This window comes from Lottia gigantea, assembly GCF_000327385.1.
Source record: "Lottia gigantea unplaced genomic scaffold LOTGIsca_276, whole genome shotgun sequence".
Taxonomy (NCBI): Eukaryota; Metazoa; Mollusca; class Gastropoda; family Lottiidae; genus Lottia; species Lottia gigantea.
Window position 1 is genome coordinate 65,128 of NW_008708881.1, and position 13,159 is coordinate 78,286.

At 28.1% G+C, this 13,159-nt stretch overlaps 2 protein-coding genes across 2 annotated transcripts in view; one reads left to right on the forward strand and one right to left on the reverse strand.

Moving 5' to 3' along the window:
• Nucleotides 1-277: 277 nt before the first annotated feature.
• Nucleotides 278-1,000, forward strand: LOTGIDRAFT_144981 (hypothetical protein; the record flags this gene model as incomplete). Its single annotated transcript, XM_009056427.1, has 2 exons — nt 278-446; nt 678-1,000. Coding segments are annotated over 2 exons (492 nt in total), but the record flags the coding sequence as incomplete, so codon positions are not given.
• A 4,364-nt stretch (nt 1,001-5,364) lies between these two features.
• LOTGIDRAFT_227373 (hypothetical protein) overlaps nt 5,365-13,159 on the reverse strand; it is a 26,757-nt gene continuing 18,962 nt past the window's right edge. The window contains exons 7-11 of the mRNA XM_009056428.1: nt 10,374-10,502; nt 9,918-10,062; nt 9,560-9,652; nt 9,164-9,335; nt 5,365-7,231 (exon numbers count right to left, since the gene is read on the reverse strand). Coding sequence (XP_009054676.1) covers nt 7,131-7,231; nt 9,164-9,335; nt 9,560-9,652; nt 9,918-10,062; nt 10,374-10,502 — 640 coding nt within the window. The 3' untranslated portion in view covers nt 5,365-7,130. The remainder of the gene's footprint in view (nt 7,232-9,163; nt 9,336-9,559; nt 9,653-9,917; nt 10,063-10,373; nt 10,503-13,159) is intronic.

A 13,159-nucleotide genomic window follows, 5' to 3' on the forward strand; every position in this document is an offset into this window, starting at 1 on the left:
GTGGACATACATTATACAATGTATATCGGTTTTGTATAGGTGTCTGATATTGTCATTAGTTGTATACTATTTTGCATAAAAGTGTTTCACAATACAAATTTTGTATTGCTAATATATGTCATAGTTTTAACTTCTGTTTCATTTACTGTCTCTTCCTTTTCGAAATTGTTAGCTTTATTTCTACTTCGAAATAAACTAACTTCTTGTTTATTGTTTATCTGTTTTACAATTGGAATATCTATTTGGAAGGAATAATTTGATATATTTTTACCCATAGTGTGGTTGGTATTGGGGACCATTAAGTTATGAAGAAGCAGAAGCCACATTGCAAAATAAACCAGATGGATCATTTTTAGTGCGAGACAGTTCTAATGAAAACTACATCCTGTCTCTATCATTTATCAGCCACAGTATAGTTCGTCATACACGTATTGAGCATAATAAAGGTAAATCCATTTATTTATTGGACTTCACAAAACTTTTTAGTTATTAGATTTTCTCAGACTGAATTCAGCATGACTGTAAGATTATATGGAAAGATATAGTCCTGAAATTATCATAGCTTTTACTTGAAATTTAGCAACTAATATCATTTTCAGTATTTAAGTCTTATAAAACACACGGACATCTTGAAACAGGCATCAGCGATTATGTATTATTTGGATTTCTCGTTTCAGGACTCTTTAGTTTTTGGTCACAACCAGAATCACATGGTCGAGTTACTATTAAAGAATTTATTGAACAAACTGTAGAAAATTCTCGTAATGGAAATTTTCATTATTTTCTACGCCCTCCAGGCCCTGGAATGCCACCATTACCAATTCAACTTGTTCATCCTATATCTAGATTTGTTCAGTTCAGATCTTTACAACACATGTGTCGTTTTCTGATTCTACGCTGGGTTCGAAGAGATCATATAGATAGACTGCCAGTTCCAGAGAAAGTTAAAAACTATTTACGCGAGAATCAATATTATGTGGAATCTGTGGAAGATATGTAGTTATCACTGTATATAAACAGATGTTTTTACAATCATAATGATACAGTGTTCAACCTCGTATTATATTATACATAACTCAAATGGAAACAATTCCATCTTAAATCATTTGTAGATGACTGTCAAACAATTCCATTTCAATTTTCTAAAAAAATGCTGTCAAACCCAAAGAAGTTTTAATGGTTTAATATGCAAATTTTTAAATATAATTTGGACCAAATCAATACTTAAATGCTTCCATCATTAATATAAACCCAGTATACTTGTTGAACTGTACTTGTTTCAGTGTTATTAGGTTGTGAGTATATTTCTAGATGTACATGTACTTGTTTGGTATGAATGTTGTATCATTTGATTAAATGAATATTGTAATGTGTTTATGAAGTATCAACAGGGTACATGATATTGCTTTATTTGCAAAAACTGTCATGAGACTAGATTATGTGTAATTTTGAAATATTGAGATGAAATTTTAAGCTTTTATGGAGAAACACAGCAGCACTTGGTGCCTCTTAAAATTGTTTAAGAATGGTATGATTTAATATTAATGTCTTATAAGAAATATAAATCAATGTGCTTGAAGTTTTTGTGTGTGTAAAATATTTCTTTTAAATATTCATCCATCGAGAGATATATTGCCCGTTGTTCTGTACGCAATTAGGGCTTTATTTGCTTCGTTTCATAACCTTAAGAAATTTAACAACCAAAGTGTTTGGTTTAATTGTCAATAGTATAGAACTGCAGCAGCTTGATATTGATTTTGATATACAGTAGGTTAATATTAATATTTTAGATTAGTAGAGCTACTTTCAAAAATCTAAAATTCATATACAATTACATAAGCAATGGATACAATCAACAAACCAAATCATAAGCAAACAAAAATTACCATTGAATGATTTAAATTGGAAAAGACATCTTTTAAAGGGACATTCTGCTTTTTTGTAAAAAGTTTTCATTATCAAAAATATACCTGAAAATATTTCTAAAGTATGCTAATTACATCTTTGTATCTCCTTGATCAAACTGAATTTGTTTTAAAAAGGTTAATTAAAAAAACAGAGATACTTACTAATTGTTAATGAAGCAGTTTGACCTAGTTTTGGTGTTTGGCTTTATAATGGCTCATAGTTGAAACCTTTAGACTAAGCAGGAGACATATTTCTCTACAATTAGGCGTTTATTTTACTTTAATACAGTAGTCTTCTAATAGCGTCCAAAAAGCATAACAAACTTTAAAAGTTAACATAAAATAGTTTTGGCGTTAAAAGATTAATGGCTAGATTTTTTATGTTAAAACTTTCAGATATGTTTTGGAGTATAGTTTTCATAAATTTGAGCAAAAGAAATTTGCGACCAATAAAAAAAGCAGAATGTCAACTACACTCTTTAATGTAAATCAAATTGTAGTTCAAATTACTCTATATGACCATATAAAATTCTTATTTCAAATCCATGTTAATTATGCTTTGGCTGTAGGGGGTGATTTTGAGTTGGTGTTTTGGTTGCTAAGACTGTTATTTTATATGTACACAGTTATATTTATATTAACCATAGACATATGAAGACATGTTACTTTTGTTTGAAATTGCTCTGAGGGCTTAGAATCTAATTATGTCATTCACCTGTTTACTTAATTGTAATGGTTATTGGTCAACCTCCCATTACATCCAGCCATTACAGATAGGCTATTTCAAAAATAGTGTCATTAACAAAAAGTAACTATGTAGGCTAGTTATCTAGTCTAAATAAAATTAGACCTGCTTTATCCAATCAAATTTCTTCCTACTCCAGTGCTGGGATATTTTGATGGAACATAAAATGTATTCCATGACTAGTTTACAAAGTCCACTGAAATTAAATTTCGAAAACGCCTTTTTATTGGATGTACCAAATTGACCAAGTTAAATTTGATTGCTTAAAGCAAATGTCATCAAGTTAGGTCAATAGGTTATTGGCATGATAAATCTGCCATTAAAACCCTAACTGTAGTAGTGACTACATTAAAAATGAACCCTAATAAAAAATGGAATGAAAGTTTGGTCTAATTTTAATTACCGGGTAATTATTCCTGAGATAAAATATAAAATTCCAATAATTGATCAGATCATAGGTAGAATACTGGTAATACATATATAGTGTAGGAATTGCAATCCTCATTTGTATATAATTTTGTTATTGTTATTATTTTATTTGTTAATGTATTTTTTATTTAATTTATTAATGTAGATGTAGAAGTTATCAAAATTTAAATTTCTCATGAACTTTTTATTTTTAAATTCTGAACTTTGAACAAGAAGTTTTTACACTGTACTTATTGATATTGTATTTTATTACTTTCAGTGAAACATTGAACCTTAAAGTTAAAATTTGGTTTTATTGCACCCAATGAACATGTTTGTCATTGCTCAAGCCTAATGTCTCATTTTTTTTATTATGATAATTTACAAATCAACAAAGTAAAAGAATTTCATGAAGCTATGATGTGAACAAAGAAAATAAACCTTTAGATTTTCAGTTACAGTAAGTTTGATTTACCTGATTTATATAGAAAAATGGCTCTGAAATTGGCACTGATTTTCTCTTTATGATATCTTATAATGTTTCTAACCATAATTTGTCATATTTGATATAGATATTGAAAGTAAAGTGCTATTATTGATCTATTGTGTTGTATTTTGATGAATGTTGTTATACTAGTGGGTCAATTGATGTTAAAGATTGGCTTCGATTCAATTGTTTTACAAATAAAACTCACAGAGCAATAGGTATACCATTACTTCTTATTTACTTATTATTTACAAACAATGAATATTTTCAAGTTTGATTATTTTAGTAGGTTGGGAAAAATACCTGTTCCAAATAAAAGATTATTAGACGAAAAATCTAGAGATATATTGAACTGTTAATGCCTAACACGCAAACTAGTTTAAACTAGTTAATTTATTAATAAAACAAATTCATGTTGATCAAATAGATATATAGAAGTAAAAAGCATATTTTAGAATCATTTCATGTATAATTTACATTTTTGCTAATTAAGCTTGAATATAATGTTTGTGATTCACCAAACTACCTTCAAAATAATATGATCTATGTCTAAGCCGAGAATTAAGTGTAGAATTTATAGCATTGTTTGTCTATATTATAAACAATCCCTGTGATTTTGTATTACTTTTACATCATTGTTATAGGTAGTCTGTGCAATGAAAATGTAGTAATTTGTATGTTTTATGATCTTTATTTCTACTGAAAATAATGCAAGATCATAAAGATAATTTCATTGTTTAGAAATGCAAATCCTGAAATGATAAATTGTGGATCAAAACACCACAGATCTTAAGTCAATTGATTCCATATACATTTCTCAAATTTTGAAGGAATTGACAAGGCAACTGGATATTGCTGTGTGAATATGAAAAAATATTTCCTTATATTGGTCCTTGTTTATTAAAAAAATAAATCAAGAAAAGAATTTTTGAAGACTTCAGACTTTTCTTCATTTCTATTTCAAGTTTTTAATTGATGTCAATCCTGCTTTAATATTATTTCTTTTATTGAATAAATTTGTTTTTTAGAAGGCTGTCTTTTTTATACGCCCACATTGGGGTCATATATTATCGTTGCCCCTGTCCTTCTGTCAGTTTACAATTGGTTTGTGAACACGATAGAGAATGCTGACAGTTCTTATCTGATTTAAATGAAATTTGGTGTGATCATTAACACTGATGAGATCTTGGTTAATTTAAATTTGATGTTTTATTGATGAAGTTTTTTTTTTTATTTATTGTCCTTGACTTAGTAAAAACATGCCAAAATGTTTTCATGAATACTGTAGATTCCCTAAAGATTTCATCTGATTTGCATTGATAAGATCTTTGCGGATTTGAATTGAATTATTTTTCGTTGAACGGAATTTGAGTTACGGCCTAACTTAAAAGCGACAAAATTTGTTCATAAAAACTATAGACGATAAAGACTTCATCTGTTTTTAAAATAAATTTTATGTTAAAAGATAGAGGTGACAGTTTATGTCAAAATTTTATTAAATTTTGTGTTTATATCAACAATATCTTTGAAAAGTTGAATTTTTGGTACAGATTGGTGACAAACCTTGATACACTGAAAATTTATCAGGGAAGTTGCTAGACAACCACTTGTTTGTGTTTGTGAGATCTTATTATTCCTCCAAGTCTTTGGAATTAGCCTATTTCCATGCAATTCACACCAAAATTGATCAATCAGCATTTAGATTTATTTGTATTTGCTGATTTGTAATTCTAGAAAACCTGATCATGTCACTTTTGTAAACACCACTGGGCCTAGCTATCACATTATAGTTTGTCCTCAGTATTTGTAAATAAATAAAACATAACAATATTTATTTATAACAAACCATAATTTAATAAAATATCAAACCCACTTATAACTTAATAAACAATACACAATAGATCTTAAAAATAGTTAAAGTCTCTATTATAAGTATTCGAACAAGTTCTATGCTCATTACTAATTTCTATTAATTTAGTTCATGGTTCTGGTTTTAAAAAATTTCCTATCAAAGAAAAGAAAAAACAAGCTTGAACGAATAAATAACCTGTACATAAGATTTAACTCACATTTCATTAACCATTCTGGCCTTTAAATTCAGAACACAATATAACAATTGATGGTTCAAATATATTTGCACAAGTTGAAAAATATAAACTATTTTAGATTGAAAAATAAATGTATACTTATATTTCCAAACAAATAACAATAAAAGAAAATAAATATATAAATTTTGATACTGCATTCAGAAACGAAAACATGTAACTTGAAGTGATCCTAGGTCTTAGAATGAACATAAAATTACAGTTCTGAAGAATGGTCAAAATGAGTACATATTCATCATTGAACTTACCTGGTGTCATAAAGTTACAACAGAATCCCTGTAAAATCTAGAAAAATTGGAAAATTCATAAAGCTAAGTAACTATTGAAAAAACGCTTAATCTGAAGTGTTTTACAATAGTTAATTGCATATTTATGGATAATTACCAATTTTTTTCGGATTTATCAGATTATGTAAGGATCCTGTTATGTTATTTATGACACCAGATATATCTACTGATGAATAGATACTCTTATTGGCCAAGTTTAAAATTCTTAATTATATGTTCATTCTAAGCCGTAGTATTTAAGGTCTGATATAGGTCAAAATCATAGGCAATCATACTTAATTTCAATCATACAAAATTGTTGTTCTTTCTGACAATGGCACAATTTGAAGATGTACACCAACAAAACTGTTATAACATTTGTCATAAAATTGCACATTCTAAACTAGATATAAGGGAGGGTTCTACAAAGCCAGTTGCAAATAATCTTAACAATGCGAAATATACTTCCAATACTACATGTTAGGCCTAATACTTGTCAGTAATGTGTAAATGGAGTTAAAAATTGCATCGTTAACCCTACCAATGTCTTTACCAGAAATATAATACATTTACACTCACAGTTAAAAATCTAATTCTCTATTGTGATACCAATATGTTCTTACATAATTTTGTGTATACAGAATAAGATGAAGACTTCATCATGAAGTCAGTATAATGATTTAAGTTAAAGTCAATTTGACTTGTGAAAAATGAAAAACGGTGACAATTTTCACAAATGACTTGTGATAATGTTGAATTTTGATAATTGGCAAATGTTTTACACCATTATATATAAGATTATGGCTAATAATAAAAAAACCTGCAGAATTCCCCTGAATTCAAACCATTCTCCTTGAGACCACCAATAGTGTCCCATTACATAATTTAATTTGATAACCTGATGTTTGTTTAAGAACTCATCAAAGTATACTTATACATTTATACACCAAATCCCTGTAAGTATATATATGAATATAGCCCAAAACAGAGAAACAAGAAATAACATATGTTGTGATTTAAATAAACCTTCAATGTGACTTGCCCTTCAAAACTACATATCATTCTAATGTGGAAATAACACACGCGAACGTAGCTCACAACCATTTTGAATCTCTTCCTCCACTTAACAAGTAGAATTTTGAAAAAGGCTTAGAACCATAAGTAGTTTGGTATGTGTGACTTGCAATGAAACATGATAATTTATACAGAAACCTATAATATAATTTGATTTTTATAACAGCCGGCTAAATCTTTATGTGGTAATACTATAGAATTCAAAATAATAACTTCTGGTGGTACTTGTACATCAGAACCTAAAATAATAAAATATACATTTATACAATACATCAGAACCTAAAATAATAAAATATACAACTATACAATACATCAGAACCTAAAATAATAAAATATACATTTATACAATACATCAGAGCCTAAAATAATAAAATAAACATTTATACAATACATCAGAACCTAAAATAATATAATATACATTTATACAATACATCAGAACCTAAAATAATAAAATATACAACTATACAATACATCAGAACCTAAAATAATAAAATATACATTTATACAATACATCAGAACCTAAAATAATAAAATATACATTTATACAATACATCAGAGCCTAAAATAATAAAATATACATTTATACAATACATCAGAACCTAAAATAATAAAATATACAACTATACAATACATCAGAACCTAAAATAATAAAATATACATTTATACAATACATCAGAACCTAAAATAATAAAATATACATTTATACAATACATCAGAGCCTAAAATAATAAAATATACATTTATACAATACATCAGAGCCTAAAATAATAAAATAAACATTTATACAATACATCAGAACCTAAAATAATATAATATACATTTATACAATACATCAGAACCTAAAATAATAAAATATACATTTATACAATACATAATACAATACATCAGAGCCTAAAATAATATAATATATATTTATACAATACATCAGAACCTAAAATAATAAAATATACAACTATACAATACATCAGAACCTAAAATAATAAAATATACATTTATACAATACATCAGAACCTAAAATAATAAAATATACAACTATACAATACATCAGAACCTAAAATAATATAATATACATTTATACAATACATCAGAACCTAAAATAATAAAATATACATTTATACAATACATAATACAATACATCAGAGCCTAAAATAATATAATATATATTTATACAATACATCAGAACCTAAAATAATAAAATATACAACTATACAATACATCAGAACCTAAAATAATAAAATATACATTTATACAATACATCAGAACCTAAAATAATATAATATACATTTATACAATACATCAGAACCTAAAATAATAAAATATACAACTATACAATACATCAGAACCTAAAATAATAAAATATACATTTATACAATACATCAGAACCTAAAATAATAAAATATACATTTATACAATACATCAGAGCCTAAAATAATAAAATATACATTTATACAATACATCAGAATCTTAATAATAAAATATACATCTATACAATACATCAGAATCTAAATAATAAAATGTACCATTATTCACTACATCAGAATGTAAATAATAAAATATATATATATTCATACAACACATCAGAATGTAAAAAATAAATACACCATTATACAATACATCAAAATGTAAATAATAAAGTATACCATTATACAATACATCAGAATCTTAATAATAAAATATACATCTATACAATACATCAGAATGTAAATAATAAAATATACATCTATACAATACATCAGAATGTAAATAATAAAATATACAACTATACCATACATCAGAATGTAAATCAGAAAATATACATCTATACAATACATCGGAATCTTAATAATAAAATATACATCTATACAATACATCAGAACCTGAAATAATAAAATATACAACTATACAATACATCAGAACCTAAAATAATAAAATATACAACTATACAATACATCAGAACCTGAAATAATAAAATAAACATTTATACAATACATCAGAATCTAAATAATAAGACATACATCTATACAATACATCAGAATGTAAATAATAAAATATACATCTATACAATACATCGGAATCTAAATAATAAAATATACAACAATACAATACATCAGAACCTAAATAATAAAATATACAACAATACAATACATCAGAATCTAATAATAACTAATAAAGAATATTATATAAAAACTTACCAATGACTGTGATAGAAGGATTGAGTTTACCATCATTTGTAAACATACTAGGGATTTCTAATTTAGCAAACGGTTTGTTAGGATTGGGATCATTAGGCGTCCCCTCAACCCTAGTCCATACACCAACTGTACAGTGCCAGCCCACAATAGAATATAATATACAGCAATGATCCTACAATTACACACAAATAAACTGAAGATATTATTCTATAACAATTCAACAACAATTTTGTTCCAGCTTTTGTTCTACATCACACATATACACAACAGTAGAGGAGCAACAATTACAGTCAGGCAAAAATAAAATTTAAAGTAAAGCAGCAATTTGACATTTGACTATTTCGATCTTTGAATTAAATGTAAAATAAATTCTTTCAAACCAATTTAAGTACAAACCTGTAATGTAGCACCTTCTAATATAATAGATTCTCGGACTCGAACACCTTCTCCCACTACAACATTTCTACCAATAGTCACATTGGGTCCTAACTAAAACATAAAGCATAACTCATTTCTTATCTTGTATAGAACTGATTATAGACTTAACACCAAGATATGTATTGGATTTAAAAACCCATTAAAAAGTTAACTTGATTGAAATAGGGGTAAGATTAAGGACAGGAGAAAGAACTCAAGAACTAGAAAATGCAACATATGAAATGAAATGCACCATGTTTAATAGACAAAAATATTGCTCTGTACTGTATCTGATAAAAATGCCCATTAACTGTAAGATTGCTCTACTACTACTTACCACTGCACTATGATGGACTACAGCAGAAGGATGGATAAAAACATCACCAACTATAGTAGGTTTGTTATCTCCAGAAACAGCCAGTTTATCACAATCTCTTGCTCTATATATAGCTAAATAATGTCTATTAGCATATATAGCTGCCCTGAAGAAATGTAATAGTGTATGTTTATTTCCACATAATCACATTTCTTGACTAATCGTTTCACCTGGTTTATTTTCATCCCTATATCTGATTAGTCAGAGAACTTGTCCTTGGTTTTATAACTATGGGTAACCTAGGTAATCAATTGTACAATATTTCTATCTATAATAGTACATATTTTAACACTATTGTCAAATATTTGTGTATGAGATTGTCTTTGAAATACTGGTAATTGTTACAGGCTGACCTTGAATAATAAGTATACAATTGAAATAAATGAGTTAGATTAGTATAATTAATGTAATCCTCACCCAGCTGATTTCAGTTGACTCCAAAATTTTTTTGTCTGATATACATAGAGTTTCCTATCTCCTGCTAGCGGTAGTAAAACATCCTGTTCTAATCGAATCACTTCTTTCGATGGTAGATTGAAATCAAAACTACAAATTATACAAAGAAAATAATAATTGCTTTGCTGTTTATAATCTTTGATTGATCTCCCCAAGTATTAGTTATTTTTCTCTTAGGTCATTCATTGTTTTGGAATATTATTATATTATTTATTTGGCATATGTTGTACCAAGTTTTGGTTGATCAAAACAATCTCTATAGGTGAGAAAACACTTTCAGAATCTTTTTATTCCTCTTGCTGGGAGTAACTTTGTGCTCAAACACATTAAAATTTGAGCGACTTGTTCATTTGACCATTTCACCAATAAAAAAACTATGTGTCCTTTTGAATTTTAAACAATAAGCAAAAATTCTTTTAATAGTACCACCTCTACATAAATTAAAGGGACAGGTAGGCCAGTTTGGGGGTTTGATTTTAATCTATAATCTAGTAAATAATCTTCAGAAGTACCAGAAATGTTTACTCACTATTTCTATAGATGTCTTTCCTATATATCACATAGTTTCTTAAATTAACGAGATTTATTTGAAGGCTCAAATTTCGACAGTTATATGTGAACACTATTACTGATAAGCTTAGTTAAAAAATTCCAGTTTCTGAGGCTGAAGTATGAATGGTCAAAAAAATGGCCAACCTGTTCCTTTAACAAATTGTGCAACAGTTAAAAAGAGTATTGTAATTATTCATTAGGTTGATAAGAAAAAAACAGTAGAATATCTGCATTTTCCTTCAAAGTGCTAATTTTCAAAGTGTTGATAAAAATCAGAATAAGTTTTTTGTATATAAACAGTCTCTCCAGAGAGAGGAAGACCCAAATCAGAATACAGTCACATTGAATAAAACTAAAGCTTAATTTAAACTATGTTAGCTTACATTGTACTTGTCTAACATTTCCATTTATGATTGATACATAGTCTGAACATCTAGTACATTGAATACATACATTTAAGTATTGGTGCCTTATTCTCATACTATAAGATACTAATGGGATACAATCATCAGCATATTGCTCTACCAGCTGATATAATTTCTTAAAGCTAGCTTCATCACTATTCAACATCAAAATCTGACAGTTACTGTGAAAGTTACATTTTATCTTTAATTATAAGGGCATTGGACATACTATTTTATTTTTGAACTCCACTGGTAAAGCAAATATTTCAGGACTACATTTCAAAATCATACTATCATGATGCCTAGCTCTTCAGTTTTCAGGGAAACTATGAAACCAGTCGATATATAAAACTAACAAAGGCCAACAGACAGACAACATTTAACATTTTTATGTATACAGACATTGGATATAATACAGTGAAACCCCTCTAAACCGACTGCTCATCGGACTACCGTGAAATACTGGTTTGAAGGGGTTGACGGTTTACCCATATGAGTGGCAAGATAACATTATCTGTAGCTATTGCCCTTTTAAAATGTTTAATTCTGTAATCTTCATTTCTTTACCAAATTGGGCACCTTAGCTTGGATGATAGGATCAGAAATTGCACGAGCCTTCGAAAACCATTTAAATTGTTCAAATGTCTGTACAAATGTTTTATAGAGGATGCAGTTTTGAGGGGTTTCACTGTACATAATAAATTAGCACTACAATCTACAACAGATAAGCTATGGGAGAGACATAGCATAAGAGGGATATCTTATGCCAGCAAAACCAAAACCACTATTAAACTGCTACTAGGCTACATAAAGTCTTTCTGCCTAACACCCTTACATCAAGTTACAAGTTATTTTATGGTTTTAGAACTATGAGGGTTATTCTTGAAAAAATAACAATGTCATGTAACCCATAAACCTGTGAGAATACAAACTTCAGCTTACCAATTTTCAATATAACTGAAAAATGAACCGAAAGAGGCTGTCATATTGTTCTACTTAGGGTTTTGCTAAAACACATTTTATGTTATCTTATCAAGAAATGGGATCTTCACGTCTCATTTTGAATGGCTATGTCATATAATGAACCTGTGGTAAAAAACTTGTTAGATTACAATTACAAAACTAGAGCCACTCGTGGCACAGAGTGGGACTTTGCAAATGTAGCAAATTGCAAAAGACCCCGAAAAAATCATCCTTCCACGATAATTAGATCAAGCGCAAGAACAGTCTAAAGTTGAGAAATTTTCATTTTTTAGAAGATTCTAATACCGGAAGTAGACGTCAGACCTCACAAATGAAAGTATCAGCAGATAGCCAAAGTCAATGACCTTTGATCTTGTAAAAGAGAAAGTCTAAAAAGGTCAAGATCAAGAGATATACGTCATCAAAATTTCTAATTGCACACGACTATAAAACCGGAAGTTGACATAGGACGGCAAATATAAAAGTATAAATAGATAGCCAATGCCAATGACGTTTGATGTTAGAAAGGTCAAGGTCAACAAAGGTCAAGGTCAAAAATTGAAAATTTTCAATTTCCAAAACCTGTTCCTTTTTTTGAACTATGAAGCGGAAACAACCGAAATTCTAAGACAAAGTGGCTCACAATATGAGGTAATTGTATGCAAAGTTCCATTTTGAACAAATGGATACTTCAAAAGGTCAAAAGATATAGGTCAACAAAAGTCAACAAAGGTCAAAATCGAAAAATGAAAATATCCAAATGTTAAAACCTGTTCCTTTTTTGAAACTATAAAGCTGAAACAACTGAGCTGTTAATACATACTGGCC